Source organism: Capricornis sumatraensis, chromosome 8, assembly GCF_032405125.1.
Source record: "Capricornis sumatraensis isolate serow.1 chromosome 8, serow.2, whole genome shotgun sequence".
NCBI lineage: Eukaryota > Metazoa > Chordata > Mammalia > Artiodactyla > Bovidae > Capricornis > Capricornis sumatraensis.
Window position 1 is genome coordinate 8,024,948 of NC_091076.1, and position 14,251 is coordinate 8,039,198.

Here is a 14,251-nt window from a genome sequence, read left to right on the forward strand (position 1 = left end):
TCCGCGCCAGCCCCTCCCCCATCCCTCGGTTCCGGGTTACCAGGGGACTCGAGGATTGACGTCACCAAGGGCTTCCGCGCCGGACCCGAGGGTCGACGCTGAAGCCAGGGACAGAGACACGGTTTTGCCCCATCTATGCATGCGCGCTCCTGTCCCGCTCCTCCCCGACCCCTTGTTCCGCCAAGGCTTTTCCGCCGCGACCTCTAGCTTAAACCCAGCGAAATTACTCCCGGGGGAAAAGGAGCAAGGAAAAAAAAAAAAAAACAGCGACAGCCAATCCCAGGACATTACGACGCAACGGAGATTGATTGACTACACCAGCCCACCCAATGGGAGAGCTCTTGGCCCCATACGTCACAGAGTCTGCCCCACCCTATCCCTCCTTTCTGGACTCCGAGCTCTGTTCGCGCAGTAACAAATGAAGTGCGCGCTGCGACACCTCCCAGCTCTTCAGGCTCGGCCGCCATTTCCTCGCCTGGCCTAACGGTCCGGCCAATCCCAGCGCGCATCGAGAAAAGCTAAGGCTCCACCAATCGGAGGCCGCCGATTCCGACCCTTTGCCTCCGCTCGGCCCAATCCAGGCCCCGGCCCCGTCGCCCCCGATCCGCCCCCGCGGCGCTCTCTCTCCTCCCTCTTTGTGCGTCTCGCGCCGCCGCCGCCCCGCCGCGTGAGAGAACGGGTTCCGCGCGCTCCGCGGCAGCGCAGTCGGGTCCCCTCCCCCCAGAAGATTCGCGAAGAAGTAGCCGCCGCCGAAAAGGAGCCGCCGGTGCCGGTCCCTGGGGGCGCCATGGCGACCGGAGCGAACGCTACGCCGCTGGGTAAGCTGGGCCCCCCAGGCCTCCCTCCCCTCCCTGGCCCCAAAGGGGGCTTCGAGCCGGGACCACCGACTGCCCCCGGGCCTGGGGCGGGGCTGCTGGTGTCCGGGCCGCTGCCGCCCCCGCCCGTGGGCTCGGTGGGGGCCCTGACCGCGGCCTTCCCCTTTGCGGCGCTACCGCCGCCGCCGCCGCCGCCGCCCCCCCCGCCTCCCCAGCAGCCGCCGCCGCCACCGCCCCCCTCCTCGGGCTCCTCGTACTCGCCGCCGCAGCCGCCCCCTCCGCCGCCGCTCTACCAGCGCGTGTCGCCACCACAGCCACCGCCACCCCAGCCGCCGCGTCAGGACCAGCAGCCGGGCCCGACCGGCGGCGGAGGAGGTGAGTCGGGCCGAGAGAGCGTGCGAGGCGCTGCGCGGATGGGCCCGGCCGGCTGAGAGCCGCGCGGCGGCGGCGACGGCGGCTGCACGCGGCAGGGGCGCGCGCGCGCACGGGGAGGCCCGGGCGGCGGAGCCACGGGGCGCGCGGCCTGGTTCTCGGGCCTCGAGTGCGCACGCGCCTCAGAGGTGGGGGCCCGGCGGGAGGAAGTTTGTTGCGCGCAGGCGCAGTTTGGCGGCCGGGCTTTGTGGCTATCCTAAAAGCCGGGAATGGGGGGACCCCTTGTTGCTCTCTGCCCCTGGTGTTCAGGAGCGGGTGTGTATAGGGGATCGAGTGGGTGGTTGGGGTGCCTCGTGCAAGTCCAGAGGGCGGAAACGGTCAACTGATGACGTGGAGCGTCCTCTTCCTGGTTGTAGTCGAGTCCTAAAGGAAGAAAGTACCAAGAGAAGCTCCTTAAAACTTCTTTAATAAGACAGGGCTTTCACTTCAGAACCAGAATGGACGAAAGTCTTCAGGGGGTGTTTGGGTCCGATTTTTTTGTGGCCCTTTTTGGGGAAGGCTGTTCCGTTCGTTTCCATATCTCACTGTATCTACCTAGGAAGTATGACACGCCTCCTCTTGAGGCTTTTCCGCTGGGTCTCGCTCCTGAGAAGGCACCTTTGTGTATCAAACGCCAGGAAGTTTCTGCTTGTGTACTGGGGAAGAAAGATTTGGCTCCTGTTGTATAGTTTGTTCTTTGTTGAACTTAATGATACATTTTTTAGACCCTAAGTGTCCACCTGGCCAGGAAAATGCTGACTTTAGCCAAACCTCTGAGGAGAAAAGTGATTTTGCTGAAAAATCCAGGTTTTTCAGTTGATAACCATAAGTTTAGTTGTGTTTTGTCTCAGGTGACTGGTGGGGAGGTGGGAGGAGCCAGAAGTTAACAATATTGCTTTATACCTTGAATATTCAGTCTGCTCTTATGTCCTCGGGCTGTTAAGAGGTTTATGGACAACCGTGTGGTATATTATTATCTCAATACTTTTTTATTTCACTACTTGAAACTTTATGCACTGAGATTTCTTGTTTACATATTTCACAACATTTCTGTGGACAAAAATTACAAATGTGCAGTGTTAACTTTTCAGACCCAGGTCCCCTTCTAGTGGCCATGTCTTTTGACTTCCCAGGTTTGTCTTCCATTCTTTGCTGTTTCTTTTTAGGTCAAGTTCTCAGTTTCACGGTCTGCTGAGGTTGTGTGTAGTATCATAAGTATCCTAAACTGCTTGTTGGTAGTTACTCTGCTGGTTTATGTTTGCATCTGACGAACCTTATCTCTTTTAGACTTCCCCAGTAAGAAGCGGAAGAGGAGCCGCTGGAATCAAGACACAATGGAACAGAAGACGGTGATTCCAGGAATGCCTACAGTCATCCCCCCTGGACTTACTCGGGAGCAAGAAAGAGCTTATATAGGTAAATACACGTTCTGCACTCAAATGCATTTTCAGATTGTTACTGAACCATTTTATTTGTTGAAAGTTTGGGACTTTACAGTTTTCTCTTTGAGAGGAGCTATGGTCAGATGACTTTGATATAATCCATCAGTTTTTGCTCTGTGAGTCCTGCATTTGTAGCTCCTTGTTTTGGTCTGTTGGTAACAGCAGTGTTCTCCATGAGTGCCAGAAGGGTAGAGGGGCCTGCTTAGGAATGAGAATAGTTTCCAGCCCAGCACCCCACCCGACCCTTTTCAGCTGCTGTTCATTACCAATTGATGAGGTGAGTGTTACATGCCTCTCTGGACTTGGCCCCAGTGGAGAACACTGCAGGTATTGTAAACCAAGTACCTTTTTCACAGCCTGGCCTTTCACCATAATTTCATATTCCTCCTTTCCCTAAAATGTGGTCTTTTATTTTTTTATAGGTACTTTGTGAAAGGGGAAAAAACTCAGTTTAATCAAAAAGTGGTTCTGAAAGTGTGTTTACCCCCTTTTACCATTTTGTTGAATTTAACCTTTCCTTCAGCATCTTTTCTGGTTTGGTCTTTGGAGAGCTGTCTTAAAATGAGGGCTCTTGTGTTTACTCCTAAGGAACTCTGCAGGGAAAGGGGTACTGCTTGGATCTGGAATAATGAGGTGGTTAGGATAAAAGATCTTAACTGTTGGGGAATTTTGAGAATTACCAATGTCCACAGTAGAAATGAAACTGACTTCAAAATTACCTTTTTTTAAAGAAATAAAAGGTTTTTAATGCAAGTTTTACATTTATTTGTGTACCTGTACAGCTGTCTCAAAAAAGTTTACTTGATACACATTTCCTACTAACCAAATAAACATTCGAGTAAATTAGGGCAGAAGCCTCCTAGACCACGAGGTCCTCTAGGCCATTATTGTTCTTGAGGGTCTTCATCTCTTTTCTAGACTGCTGAGAATTTTGAGTTGTTGAAATTGTCTTATCTCCTTTTTACAATACTAATAATTCTTCTTTCCCTACTGTTGAGTCTATTTCTACCCATCCTTTTATGTCTTGTATTTGACTAGTCTGGGTCTTGATAACCTTATGAAAATGTCCCTAGTGGAGTGATAGCCCAAGAACACAAGCAGATGTAGAAAATGAGAAAAACAGCTTCATTCTTTACATTTCCAGCTCTCTTCCTTTGGAGGAAGTTACTGCTCTGGGTCCTAAGAGCGTTTAAACGTGTAATCAAAGCCTGAGCTAGTGTAGGTCTCTTCTCCAAGGAAGATGGCAACCTTTAGATTCAGGTGCCGGTGGTCTCCTCAGATCAGAGCCCACATCCCTGCTGTCCAGTTATGAGTACTGCCGTACCTCCATGAAGGTGACTTTCACGTTGAGCAGTTGAGCCTAACACCTGACTGCCAAGTCAGAACTTTTCTTGCATAAAACAACTTAGGGGCCCACATATGTCTTCGTGCTCTTTTATCTCTCTTACACAGGATGTCCCCAATATACTCTTTTGATATTAATGTACATTTTCATTTCTTCTGAGTTGGAGTGGATGTGGGATATAGCCCTGTGAGGTGTATTTAAAATTAGAAGGGTGTCTGGGGTTAGACATGTGTTAATTCTTGGAGTCAACTCAACTTGAACCCAACCCATTAAGACTTGCCCTTGTTAGAGATACCTGCTTAGGACACTCAGATGCTACAAAGGTAAGAAACAGGTGGTCATTCAGCATGTGAAGAATCTGGCTTCACATTTCCCATTATCTTGAGAAAATCAGCTGGGTAACACTTCCCTGGAGTCACTGAACTTTTGTGAAACCCTCATCTCTCTTTTTCATGTACAGCCTCATTTGGTCATTTGTCAAGGTCTGAGGGCCCCACATAACTCCTTGACCCACACTTTTCATTCTCTGCACCCCTACTTTTATTCCCCATGTAAGGAGCGAGTCTAAACTTTCTGCCTTGTTACTGGTGTATTAAGGTATACTGATTGTCATAAAATTTGAATGAAAACAACAGGTATTGGGAGATCCTTACTAGTACGGATCTGGTTTTACAGAAAGAATATGCACAAACTTACATATGAGACTGTTGAATTGGTTATTAAATGTTTCATTTAAGGAATTTTAATCCTGGTAACAGTGAAAATGATCTTTGCTTAACTGGTGTTTTTCCTTGTCCCATGTTAATTGAATCTCATTTTGGGTTATGTTTAAGTTTTGATGAAGGAAAAATAAAATCTAAGAGTCTTACACTCAAGAATGTAATTTGGTGGGAACAGGGTATTCGTGTAACATACATGGTTCAGTTCTGGGTGCCAGTTGCATAGCAGGCCATGGTGAGAGGAAGAGGCAAAACGCCTCCTAATAATTGTTTTCATGTTAGCCTTAGTGAACAGTCTATACTGCTAACCCCTCTTCCAACAAACTGTTTGCTTCCTTAAGTGATAACCATTTTGAAGTGAAAGATACTTAGAGATGTAAGTGGACTCCTGCCAGTAGATGGTTGGGAGTTTTTGCCTCAATGTGTTCACTGATCAGTCGTCCCTTTCAAAGTCTCCGAGTTCTTCATGCTTGTTGTTGAGATTTGAGATGTTTTTTGGTAACATTGTCTTTTTTCCATCCTTTTTTTTCTTTCCTAACCTGGTTTCTTCCAGTGCAACTGCAGATAGAAGACCTGACTCGTAAACTGCGCACAGGAGACCTGGGCATCCCCCCTAACCCTGAGGACAGGTTGGGAAACAGTTTTAACCAGCTGACAGTAACGCTTTTACCTTTTTCTCAATACGTTTTACTGGTGGCAACATGTTGTGTCAGTTCAATAAAATCCTAGTAAGAAGACTGGTACTGTGACCATTCTGGGAACTAGAGTGTAAATTAGCAGTATATATGGTCAGTCATCAGTTAGCAAATTGGAATGAAATTTAATTATTAGCAGAATCAAAAGTTACAGGAAAACGGACAACTGGTTTTCAATTGAAAAGCATGTAGATTTTAACCCGATTTACCCACTAGTAGGGACAGTGAGGCGGCCCATTAACCAGCAATTTCAGTCCTTCCTTTGGCTGAAAGCCCAGGTGTAGCGTGTTCTTCACAGGTACTACACAATGTAGGGAATAAGAATATTTTTGAGCATTACTGAATTTGAGCAGGCCAGAAACTCAGTCTGGTCAGCTTATGCTGCAGTCTCCTGCTCATGGTTTTGAAATAGACAAGATTCTAACCAACTTGCTTCATTGCTGCCAGTTAATTGTCAGCCTTGGCCATTGCCTGGGGTGTTGGGAGGGGCCAGAATATTTTCACCTGTTTTGGGAAGGCAAGCAACCAACCAATTACTTTTTTTTTTTTTAAAGGGAGTGTGGTCCTTAAACAGCTGTGGTCATGTCATTTCAGTTTGTAATTTCTCACCTCTAAAAAGTAAAAAGTCTACAAAGTTTGAGGGAAATGAACTTTTTTAACAAGAATTTTATTGGCAGGCCAATATTTGAACAGCTAAAATCTGGTTCATTTAATAGAAAGGCAGTGTGCCTCCTCAGTGAAGTTTCTCTTAGTGCATGCAGCATAGTTGAAGACACTTTGCTTTAAAAAGTAGTGTTTTTGGCTTGCTACCTATTTTAATAACTTGTTAAATAAGGAAGATGATGTAATGGTTTTTGAAGCCACTCACTTAAATAAGCACCTTTCTGGTGTCCTGTGTCAGGAAGCAAAGTAACATATATTAATACTTTTCATTTGAGTTAATTAAATTTTTATTTTTTCACCTGTAAATTTTGGTTGGAGGGTGGTTATGTTTTATATTTTGACTTTTTTATTTTTTTTTAGATTTGCTTTATAGATTATAGACCACAACTGTTTAGTGCCTTTTTGGCCCTTTTTCCTTTAATAATATGTCCACAGGTTACCAGGCAGTTCCTCAAAAAGTTGAATTTTTAACAAACCTTTGTTTCCTGGAGAATTTGAATTAGAAATTAGATGACCTCTAATACTATTCTTACTCAAAGCGAAGAAGTTGGGCCAGTCTGACCTCTAGAATATTGGTTTTTGCCTTTCACTTCCACAATTTGGAAAGAGGTTACACTGTTGTGGGGCCTTTAAATGACCAATTTGGTACTGGTAAAGCTTCTTTTGGTGATTAGCCAGAAGTGCTTAATTCTAGACAGCTATGAATGAGGTGGGAATTAGAAATGTCAAGCATGTTAGAAATAAAATCAGAGGAGAGTTTTTTTTTCCTCACTTGAATTCAGTTTGAAAGAGGCCCTAATTAATGCCTGATGGTTTTGCTTTGAAAGAGCCCAGGTTGGAGGGAAATGCATGAGTTTCTCACTTAAGGTTATTTCTTAAGAAGGTGTATTCTCAGTATGAAGCCACTTAATGCCATTTTGATGTTGCTTAAGTTGCACAGTTAAAAATGTTTTAAAATCTTCTGTAGATTTAAATGTATAAGATGGTAGTCTAATGAGCTGGGGTATGTTTGTCTTTGTTCACTATTACTGGATTGTGCTAACAGTTTATACAGATGCTAGAAACGGAGGTGTCATTTAGCCGTCATTAGCCATGAACAAACCTGACCTTTTATTCCATCGTGTGTGTAACGTGGTATGACATGGTTCCCTTTAGGCTGAAGACAGTGGGAGCAGCCGAGTTCAGTCCTTGCTCTCCAACTAGGCAAGGTTCTCTCAACTAAACAAAGGGTATAGGAATCTTGACTACTTTCAGGATGTTTTTAAAATAACCTGATCCACATGGTCTCTTCCCTTCTTGCAGCTGCTACTAAATTTTCATTCAGAATATCAAGCTATGGTCCTTTTTGTAATCTTAACTCAGAATTCTAGGAGTGTAACTTCTCTTTTTTTTATTACCGCAAAATCCAGCTGTGGTAAACTGATCATTTTATCATTGCTATTTTTTACTTGTAGCAACAGCATTTTACTCCTTTAAAAAAAAGAGAGAGAAAATCTGCTTTCTGGACTTGTAAACTCTGGTGGAGAATCATAGGTTTTCCCCTTGCTGTTTGCAGGTTCAGACCCTAGACAAATACTTGACCAAATCTGCATTTGCAGCCTCTCAGAGAAGCTGCTTTAGCAATTTAACGGTTTTCTCTACCCAGACTCCCTAACCTCGAACAGCCAGAAAACAGGTTGACTCCTGGGCCTTGGACACAGCCAGCCAGGCCATTGAAGGAAAAGCAGAGACGAAGCCTTGAACCATCTCTCTCCATTGTGGGGGCCAAGTAGCTGCAGTAGCCTTGAGTCCCAGCTGTATTGGGTTAAAGAGCTCATACTTAACTATGTGGTAGGGGTACAGCCTCTCTTCCTGTTATGGCATGAGCTCTGCAAGAGTCATTAAACGTTTTACCTAAACTTGGGGTTTCCGTGGTTCATAAAGTTGTAATATGTTTTTTTTTCCCAAACAAAAGAAAATTCATATTTGGCAAGAAGACTCCAGAGGATGATACAGTCCTTGCCATTTACAGTCTAGAGATTTTCCCTTAGAAGGACAGACTTTTTTTCCTCTCATCACTTTGAGAACAAAACCACTTTTTTCCTTTCTCACACACACCCCAGTCCCCCTGATGCTAAGCAAGTTTCCACCTCCCTATTCCACACGATTTTGAATAGCACACGTTATGGTCGGTTCCTCCGAAGAGTGTTGTGTTAGGGTCTTGAGAGGCAGAGGGGCTGGGGAAGACTTGTTTTAGCCCGTGTGGGAATGAGAGTAAAGTGAAGGCAGAGGGGTGACAGTGGTCTGTTTCCCACAGGTCCCCTTCCCCTGAGCCCATCTACAATAGTGAGGGGAAGAGGCTTAACACTCGCGAGTTCCGCACCCGCAAGAAACTTGAGGAGGAACGGCATAATCTCATCACGGAAATGGTTGCCCTCAACCCTGATTTCAAGCCTCCTGCAGATTACAAGTAAGCCAGGGGACTGGGTGGTCCGGGATAAAGACCCCAACGGATTAGGTGTGGTGTACTAGAGCATTGTGGATACTAACCTCTCACTCCTTACCTCTGTCACCCATAACAACATGTGGTACAGAAGGTTAGTTCTAGAAGAGCTATTGATTATCTGTGTCACGTCAGAAGTGTGCAGAGTCTGAGTCTTTTCTTTCTTAGACCTCCAGCAACACGTGTGAGCGATAAAGTCATGATCCCACAAGATGAGTATCCAGAAATCAATTTTGTGGGGCTGCTGATTGGGCCAAGGTGAGTACCTGCTGTTCTATGGAATACAGAATTCCCAAGGACCTGGGAGGAGCTCCCTGGGTGGCTTGGTGTTAAAGAATCTGCCTGCTAATGCAACAGACATGGTTCGATCTCTGGGTTGGGAAGATCCCCTGAAGGAGGAAATGGCAATGCACTCCAGTGTTCTTGTTCGGAAAATCCCGTGGACAGAGGAGCCTGGTGGGCTACATGGGGGTCACAAGAGTCAGATGCGACTTAGTAACTGAGCACGCATGCAAAGACCTGGGAGATGTGTCTGTCTTGTGCCTTTCTTGGTACCATCTTCCTGCTTTTGGTAGGATGTTCACTTTGGCTGAGTGAGTGCCTTTCGGTGAGAAAATTTTCCATTTCACCGCAGAGAAGTCAGATCTTGAGGATTGCTGTCTATGACCTTAACTTAAAGATCGTGGAGCTGTTGGTGGGAAAATCCCATTCTATACACTCACGGTTTCCTGTCACTGCCCAGTGAGCCACTCTCAATTTCCATGTTGGGTAGTAAAGCCATCTTTTCTGCCTCTTATAGAGGGAACACCTTAAAGAACATAGAGAAGGAGTGTAATGCCAAGATCATGATCCGGGGGAAAGGTTCTGTGAAAGAAGGAAAAGTTGGGCGCAAAGATGGCCAGATGCTGCCGGGAGAAGATGAGCCACTTCATGCCCTGGTCACTGCCAATACCATGGAGAATGTGAAGAAAGCAGTAGAACAGGTGAGGGAGTCAGGAAGGAAGCCTCCAACCAGAAACCTAGGTGGCAGTCCCAGGACTTACATAACTGTGCCCGTTGCGTCTCTACCAGATAAGAAACATTCTGAAGCAGGGTATCGAGACTCCTGAGGACCAGAATGACCTACGGAAGATGCAACTTCGAGAGTTGGCTCGCTTGAATGGGACCCTTCGGGAAGATGATAACAGGTACGTATGATTGGTTTAGAGGGATGTGCACCAAAACCAGAACCTATGGAAGAAGAGTGCTTGGCCACAGCCCTTGAGGTGACCTTTTTGTCTCAACAGGATCTTAAGACCCTGGCAGAGCTCTGAGACCCGCAGCATTACCAATACCACAGTGTGTACCAAGTGTGGAGGGGCTGGCCACATTGCTTCCGATTGCAAGTTCCAAAGGTGAGGGTTTCCTGGTAGCCTCTGGTGTATAGGACAGCTCGTGTTAACCTGCAGACCCAAGAGCTTCCTTTCAGTGAGTTTGGTCTATTAACAGTGTGATGCAAAGCCCAGGAAAACAGTTGATGGCAAACATCCCTACTTTATTATCTTGAGCCCAGGGAACCTGAAAACTTCCCTTCTAGGTATAGATGTTTTCACTGTGGCTCATTGCTAACTGCTGTTTGTTGCTTATGGTTGGTATTATAAGACAGCTTATAGTTTTGACCAGTTGCAATTCAGCATTTGATAGCAATGTTTTTCTACTTTGAGTGATAAATATAAAAAGCCTTGTTAAGAAAGTGTTGGCAGCTGCTCTGGTCTTGCATAGATTTTCCTTTCCTCATACTTGTAATGTGGAAATTGATGGAACTAGCTGTTTTGGGAAAACCTGGAGTTTTCCTGGCTTCCTTTCTCCTCTGTTCTTGCCCAGGGGTCTCTGCTGTGGCAGAGGTCCATGTGCTTTTCCCAGATGCAGAGCTGGGCACAGAGCTGAAGAGCTGATGGGACTGTTTCAAGGAAGGGGTGTTAGAAAGGGTGACTGAATTCCTCTGAACTTTGTGTAAATTCTTCAAAGTAAAGGTTTCCATATTAATGAGTCTTCCCCACCCCTTTTCTCTTTGTGTGCCTACCTCACCGTTAGGCCTGGTGACCCCCAGTCAGCTCAGGATAAAGCGCGGATGGATAAAGAATACTTGTCCCTCATGGCTGAACTGGGGGAGGCACCTGTGCCCGCATCTGTGGGCTCCACCTCTGGGCCTGCCACCACACCACTGGCCAGTGCACCTCGGCCTGCTGCTCCCGCCAACAACCCACCTCCGCCGGTGAGTTTCAGGGGGTGGTTCTCACAGCCTGGCCCCCTCTTCTCTTCCCGAGAGATGGGAGTATGTGGCCAGGCGCTTGGGGTAGAACAGTGGACATGGCCGGCAACATTGTTCTTTCGGGCCGTCAGGAATGTTCGGGGACCTCTCAGTTTGGGGAGGTCTTGGCCTTGCCTCCTGGTCCTGTGGCATAGCCGAAAGAACAGTGTTGCCGCCAAAGGGAGCAGGCAGGGACACTGGCGGGAATGCTCTCACGTAGTCTCTCATGTCCACTACCCAGAGCCGCCCACCCTGGATGAATTCCGGCCCGTCAGAGAGTCGGCCCTACCATGGCATGCATGGAGGTGGCCCTGGTGGGCCCGGAGGTGGTCCCCACAGCTTCCCACACCCGCTGCCCAGCCTCACAGGTGGGCATGGTGGACATCCCATGCAGCACAACCCTAATGGACCACCGCCCCCCTGGATGCAGCCCCCACCACCACCGATGAACCAGGGCCCCCACCCACCTGGGCACCATGGCCCTCCTCCAATGGGTAAGTAAGTGTCAGACCAGAAACCTTGGGGCTTTGGGGTAAGCAGGGCTTTACATGGCTGCGAGCAGGTCTCAGAGGGGTTGAGTGTCGGTGCTGAGTCTCTCGCTGAGGCTTGGTCTCCAGGTCAGGAGAATCTCCCTTCTGGTTCAGGAAGGGATTTCTATGTGGGGTATACACAGGCCTGCCTCGTAGAGGTAGCATTCAGAACTGCTCTTGTAAGTGGCCATCACTGCCACTGACTGAGCTATTGGTGGGGGTGTATCTCCCCGGTCAGTTCCAATGTCCTGCTAAGTCCCTGCTCTTTCCTTCCATCAAGATCAGTACCTGGGAAGTACGCCTGTGGGCTCTGGGGTCTATCGCCTGCATCAAGGAAAAGGTAACAGCCTGGTTGGTGCTTCCTGAGGCGTGCTGCCTGCCTAGGCTGGGGAGGCAGTGGGAGCCCTGTGGCGAACCTGTCTCCTCTCCTGAGGCCTCACACTCTGCCTCTGCAGGTATGATGCCGCCGCCACCTATGGGCATGATGCCGCCGCCGCCGCCGCCTCCCAGTGGGCAGCCTCCACCCCCTCCCTCTGGTCCTCTTCCCCCGTGGCAGCAGCAGCAGCAGCAGCCTCCGCCACCCCCTCCGCCCAGCAGCAGTATGGCTTCCAGTACCCCCTTGCCATGGCAGCAAAGTGAGTGGAGTATTTTGGGCTGGTGGGGGTGGGTGGTATTGGGAGGGTGGGGCTGAGAGGAATGAGAGACCCTCCCAGCTCAGACAGGCAGGCAGACACCTTGGGATGAGACTCTGGTCTCTGCTGTGGGGTAAACAGAAAGGGCCTTGTGGCCCCTGGGGGTCTGGGGGAGGAGAGCTGATGTCTGGCGAGGCTGTGTCTGGAGAGAGGTTTGTGGGGGCTGGAGGGGAGCCCGCCATTGTAGGCTGGGAGCCGCTGGCTGGCCCACGCCTGCGCCTTAGGCCTAGGGTTGGGGGGGTGCATGCATGCTCTGGAGAGGGATGTGACTGGGGCCTGAGAGACTGCAGGGATGGAACCGGGGAGTAGCTGTGGCCTTGAGGTTGAATGTGCCGTTCGGTGGTGGCGGCGGATGGGCGGAGGGATGTCAGAGCCGGTTCTTGTGTCTGGTACCTTCCCCTCAGCCCTTCCAGGGGCATTGGTGACAAAAGGGCTTACTCCGCTAAGCCTAGAGACCTTGAGGCTGACCCCAGGGTAGTCCTGCCCACCCCTCCACCCCCATCGCCAGGACCACCCCGCCCGCCCGCCCCCCACCACCGTACCGCATGCCAAGCAAGGAGCAGGCATCCCTCGCCCCCCCATCCCAAGGCAGCAGCCGCAGAGAGCCGCGGTGTGCCCCCGCGCGTGTGACCTTGGGCTTCTTTACCACCCCAGATACGACGACTACCACCACGAGCGCTGGCACAGGGTCCATCCCGCCATGGCAACAGCAGCAGGCGGCTGCCGCAGCTTCTCCAGGAGCCCCTCAGATGCAAGGCAACCCCACTATGGTGCCCCTGCCCCCAGGGGTCCAGCCGCCTCTGCCGCCCGGGGCCCCTCCCCCTCCGCCGCCTCCGCCGCCTGGTTCCGCCGGCATGATGTATGCCCCACCCCCTCCTCCTCCGCCTCCCATGGACCCTTCTAACTTTGTCACCATGATGGGCATGGGGGTGGCGGGCATGCCACCCTTTGGGATGCCTCCAGCTCCCCCACCGCCTCCACCACAGAACTAGACTTGGTTTTTTAAGAAAATATATATTATATATAGAGAGAATTGGTCTCGTTTAAACACACGCCGAACCTCACCATATGGAGCCAGACATTGGGATGCACGCATGTGATTGTGTGCACGCATGTGTGTGTGTGCACGCACCGGGCTGGGCCAAGCGACTGAGGACTCGCTTGGGAATGGGCAGGTGGTAATGGGGCGCCAGCTTGGGCTCTCCTGGCGCCCCGTAGCATCGAGTGTCTTCTTTGTCTTCTTTCTCTCCTCACCCAAATCCCTTTGCCTCTCCCCACACTGGGCCGCCAGGATCCCTCCCCGCGGCGGCGATGGCCCGAGCCATGAGAGTGAGGACTTTCCGCGCCCATTGGTGACCCTTCCAGGCAGACAGCCTCAGCAGCGCCCCTGGTGGACAGGATGGTTCGGCAAAGCAGCCTGAGTTATTTTTATGGACGGAATCGGAACACGCTGGCTCCATATTGTGAAATTTTTATTAATTTTTCTTTTTTCTTGTTAGTCCTTCTCTCTGCCTTTCTTCAGACTCCGTCCAAGGAGATGCTCTCCCCGGTCTTCTGCTGCAATTAGATTCCTTTCCCTTTTCTCATTCCTGGTTCTTCTTTAAGGAGAGAGGAGCAAGTGGTTTTTAGGCAAAGAATTTGGGCCATCAGTGTGGCAGGGTGGGGTGGGTGACTTTGGTTCCAAGATTTTCAAACTGCCATATTTTTTTCAAGCTGAGATACTTTTTTTCCCCTTAATTTTAAGTGTGGGGTTTTGTCTCTGCCACCCTCGTGGGGTAGTGGGTCAGTCTCCAGGTTCAGGGTCCATAGCCATCCTGGCACTCCTGCCTGCAGGAGGTGGAGCCACGTAAGCTGCCTGGGGCTTGTCTGCAGCCTGCAGAGCCCTTTCAGCGCTCCCTGAGCTGCCTCAGATTCCATTTGTTCCTCTCCTTCCTGGAAGGCTACCTTTTAAAATTCATTTTAATCCCAAACGTCTGAATGTTTTGCAGTGTTGAGGGGTTTGAGCCCCTTGCCTTCTTCGTTCTGCTTCCTTCCTTTCCTCCCCTCTTCATGGAGTGATTATGTTGACAATAATGTATGATGCGCGTTCTCTTCACTGGTTTATCAGCAGACATTTCTCTGGGCTTTTTGGTGTATGATTCAACACTGCGTTAAAGGGGGGTGTTCC

The 14,251-nt window shown here is 49.5% G+C and overlaps 1 protein-coding gene across 10 annotated transcripts; it reads left to right on the forward strand.

Moving 5' to 3' along the window:
• Nucleotides 1–453: 453 nt before the first annotated feature.
• On the forward strand, nucleotides 454–14,251 carry SF1 (splicing factor 1). 10 transcript variants are annotated; one of them, XM_068978758.1, is made up of 14 exons: nucleotides 454–1,190; nucleotides 2,514–2,642; nucleotides 5,286–5,361; nucleotides 8,387–8,539; nucleotides 8,741–8,830; nucleotides 9,372–9,555; nucleotides 9,644–9,759; nucleotides 9,859–9,966; nucleotides 10,646–10,826; nucleotides 11,083–11,356; nucleotides 11,673–11,732; nucleotides 11,848–12,027; nucleotides 12,739–12,943; nucleotides 13,376–14,251. In XM_068978758.1, the coding sequence occupies exons 1-14, from the start codon at nucleotides 788–790 to the stop codon at nucleotides 13,503–13,505; spliced, it is 2,289 nt and encodes a 762-aa protein (XP_068834859.1). In that variant the 5' UTR covers nucleotides 454–787; the 3' UTR covers nucleotides 13,506–14,251. The 10 variants fall into 10 exon arrangements, with proteins under 10 accessions (XP_068834859.1, XP_068834862.1, XP_068834860.1 ...); XM_068978761.1 differs by having other exon boundaries at nucleotides 454–818; XM_068978759.1 differs by lacking the exon at nucleotides 12,739–12,943.

Coding starts and splice junctions, on each gene's coding strand:
- SF1 (XM_068978757.1), top strand. CDS start 788: ATGGCGACCGGAGCGAACGCTACGCCGCTGGGTAAGCTGGGCCCCCCA. Junction 9,556..9,643: donor TGAAGAAAGCAGTAGAACAG/GTGAGGGAGTCA, acceptor CGTCTCTACCAG/ATAAGAAACATTCTGAAGCA. Junction 12,028..12,738: donor CCCCTTGCCATGGCAGCAAA/GTGAGTGGAGTA, acceptor TTACCACCCCAG/ATACGACGACTACCACCACG.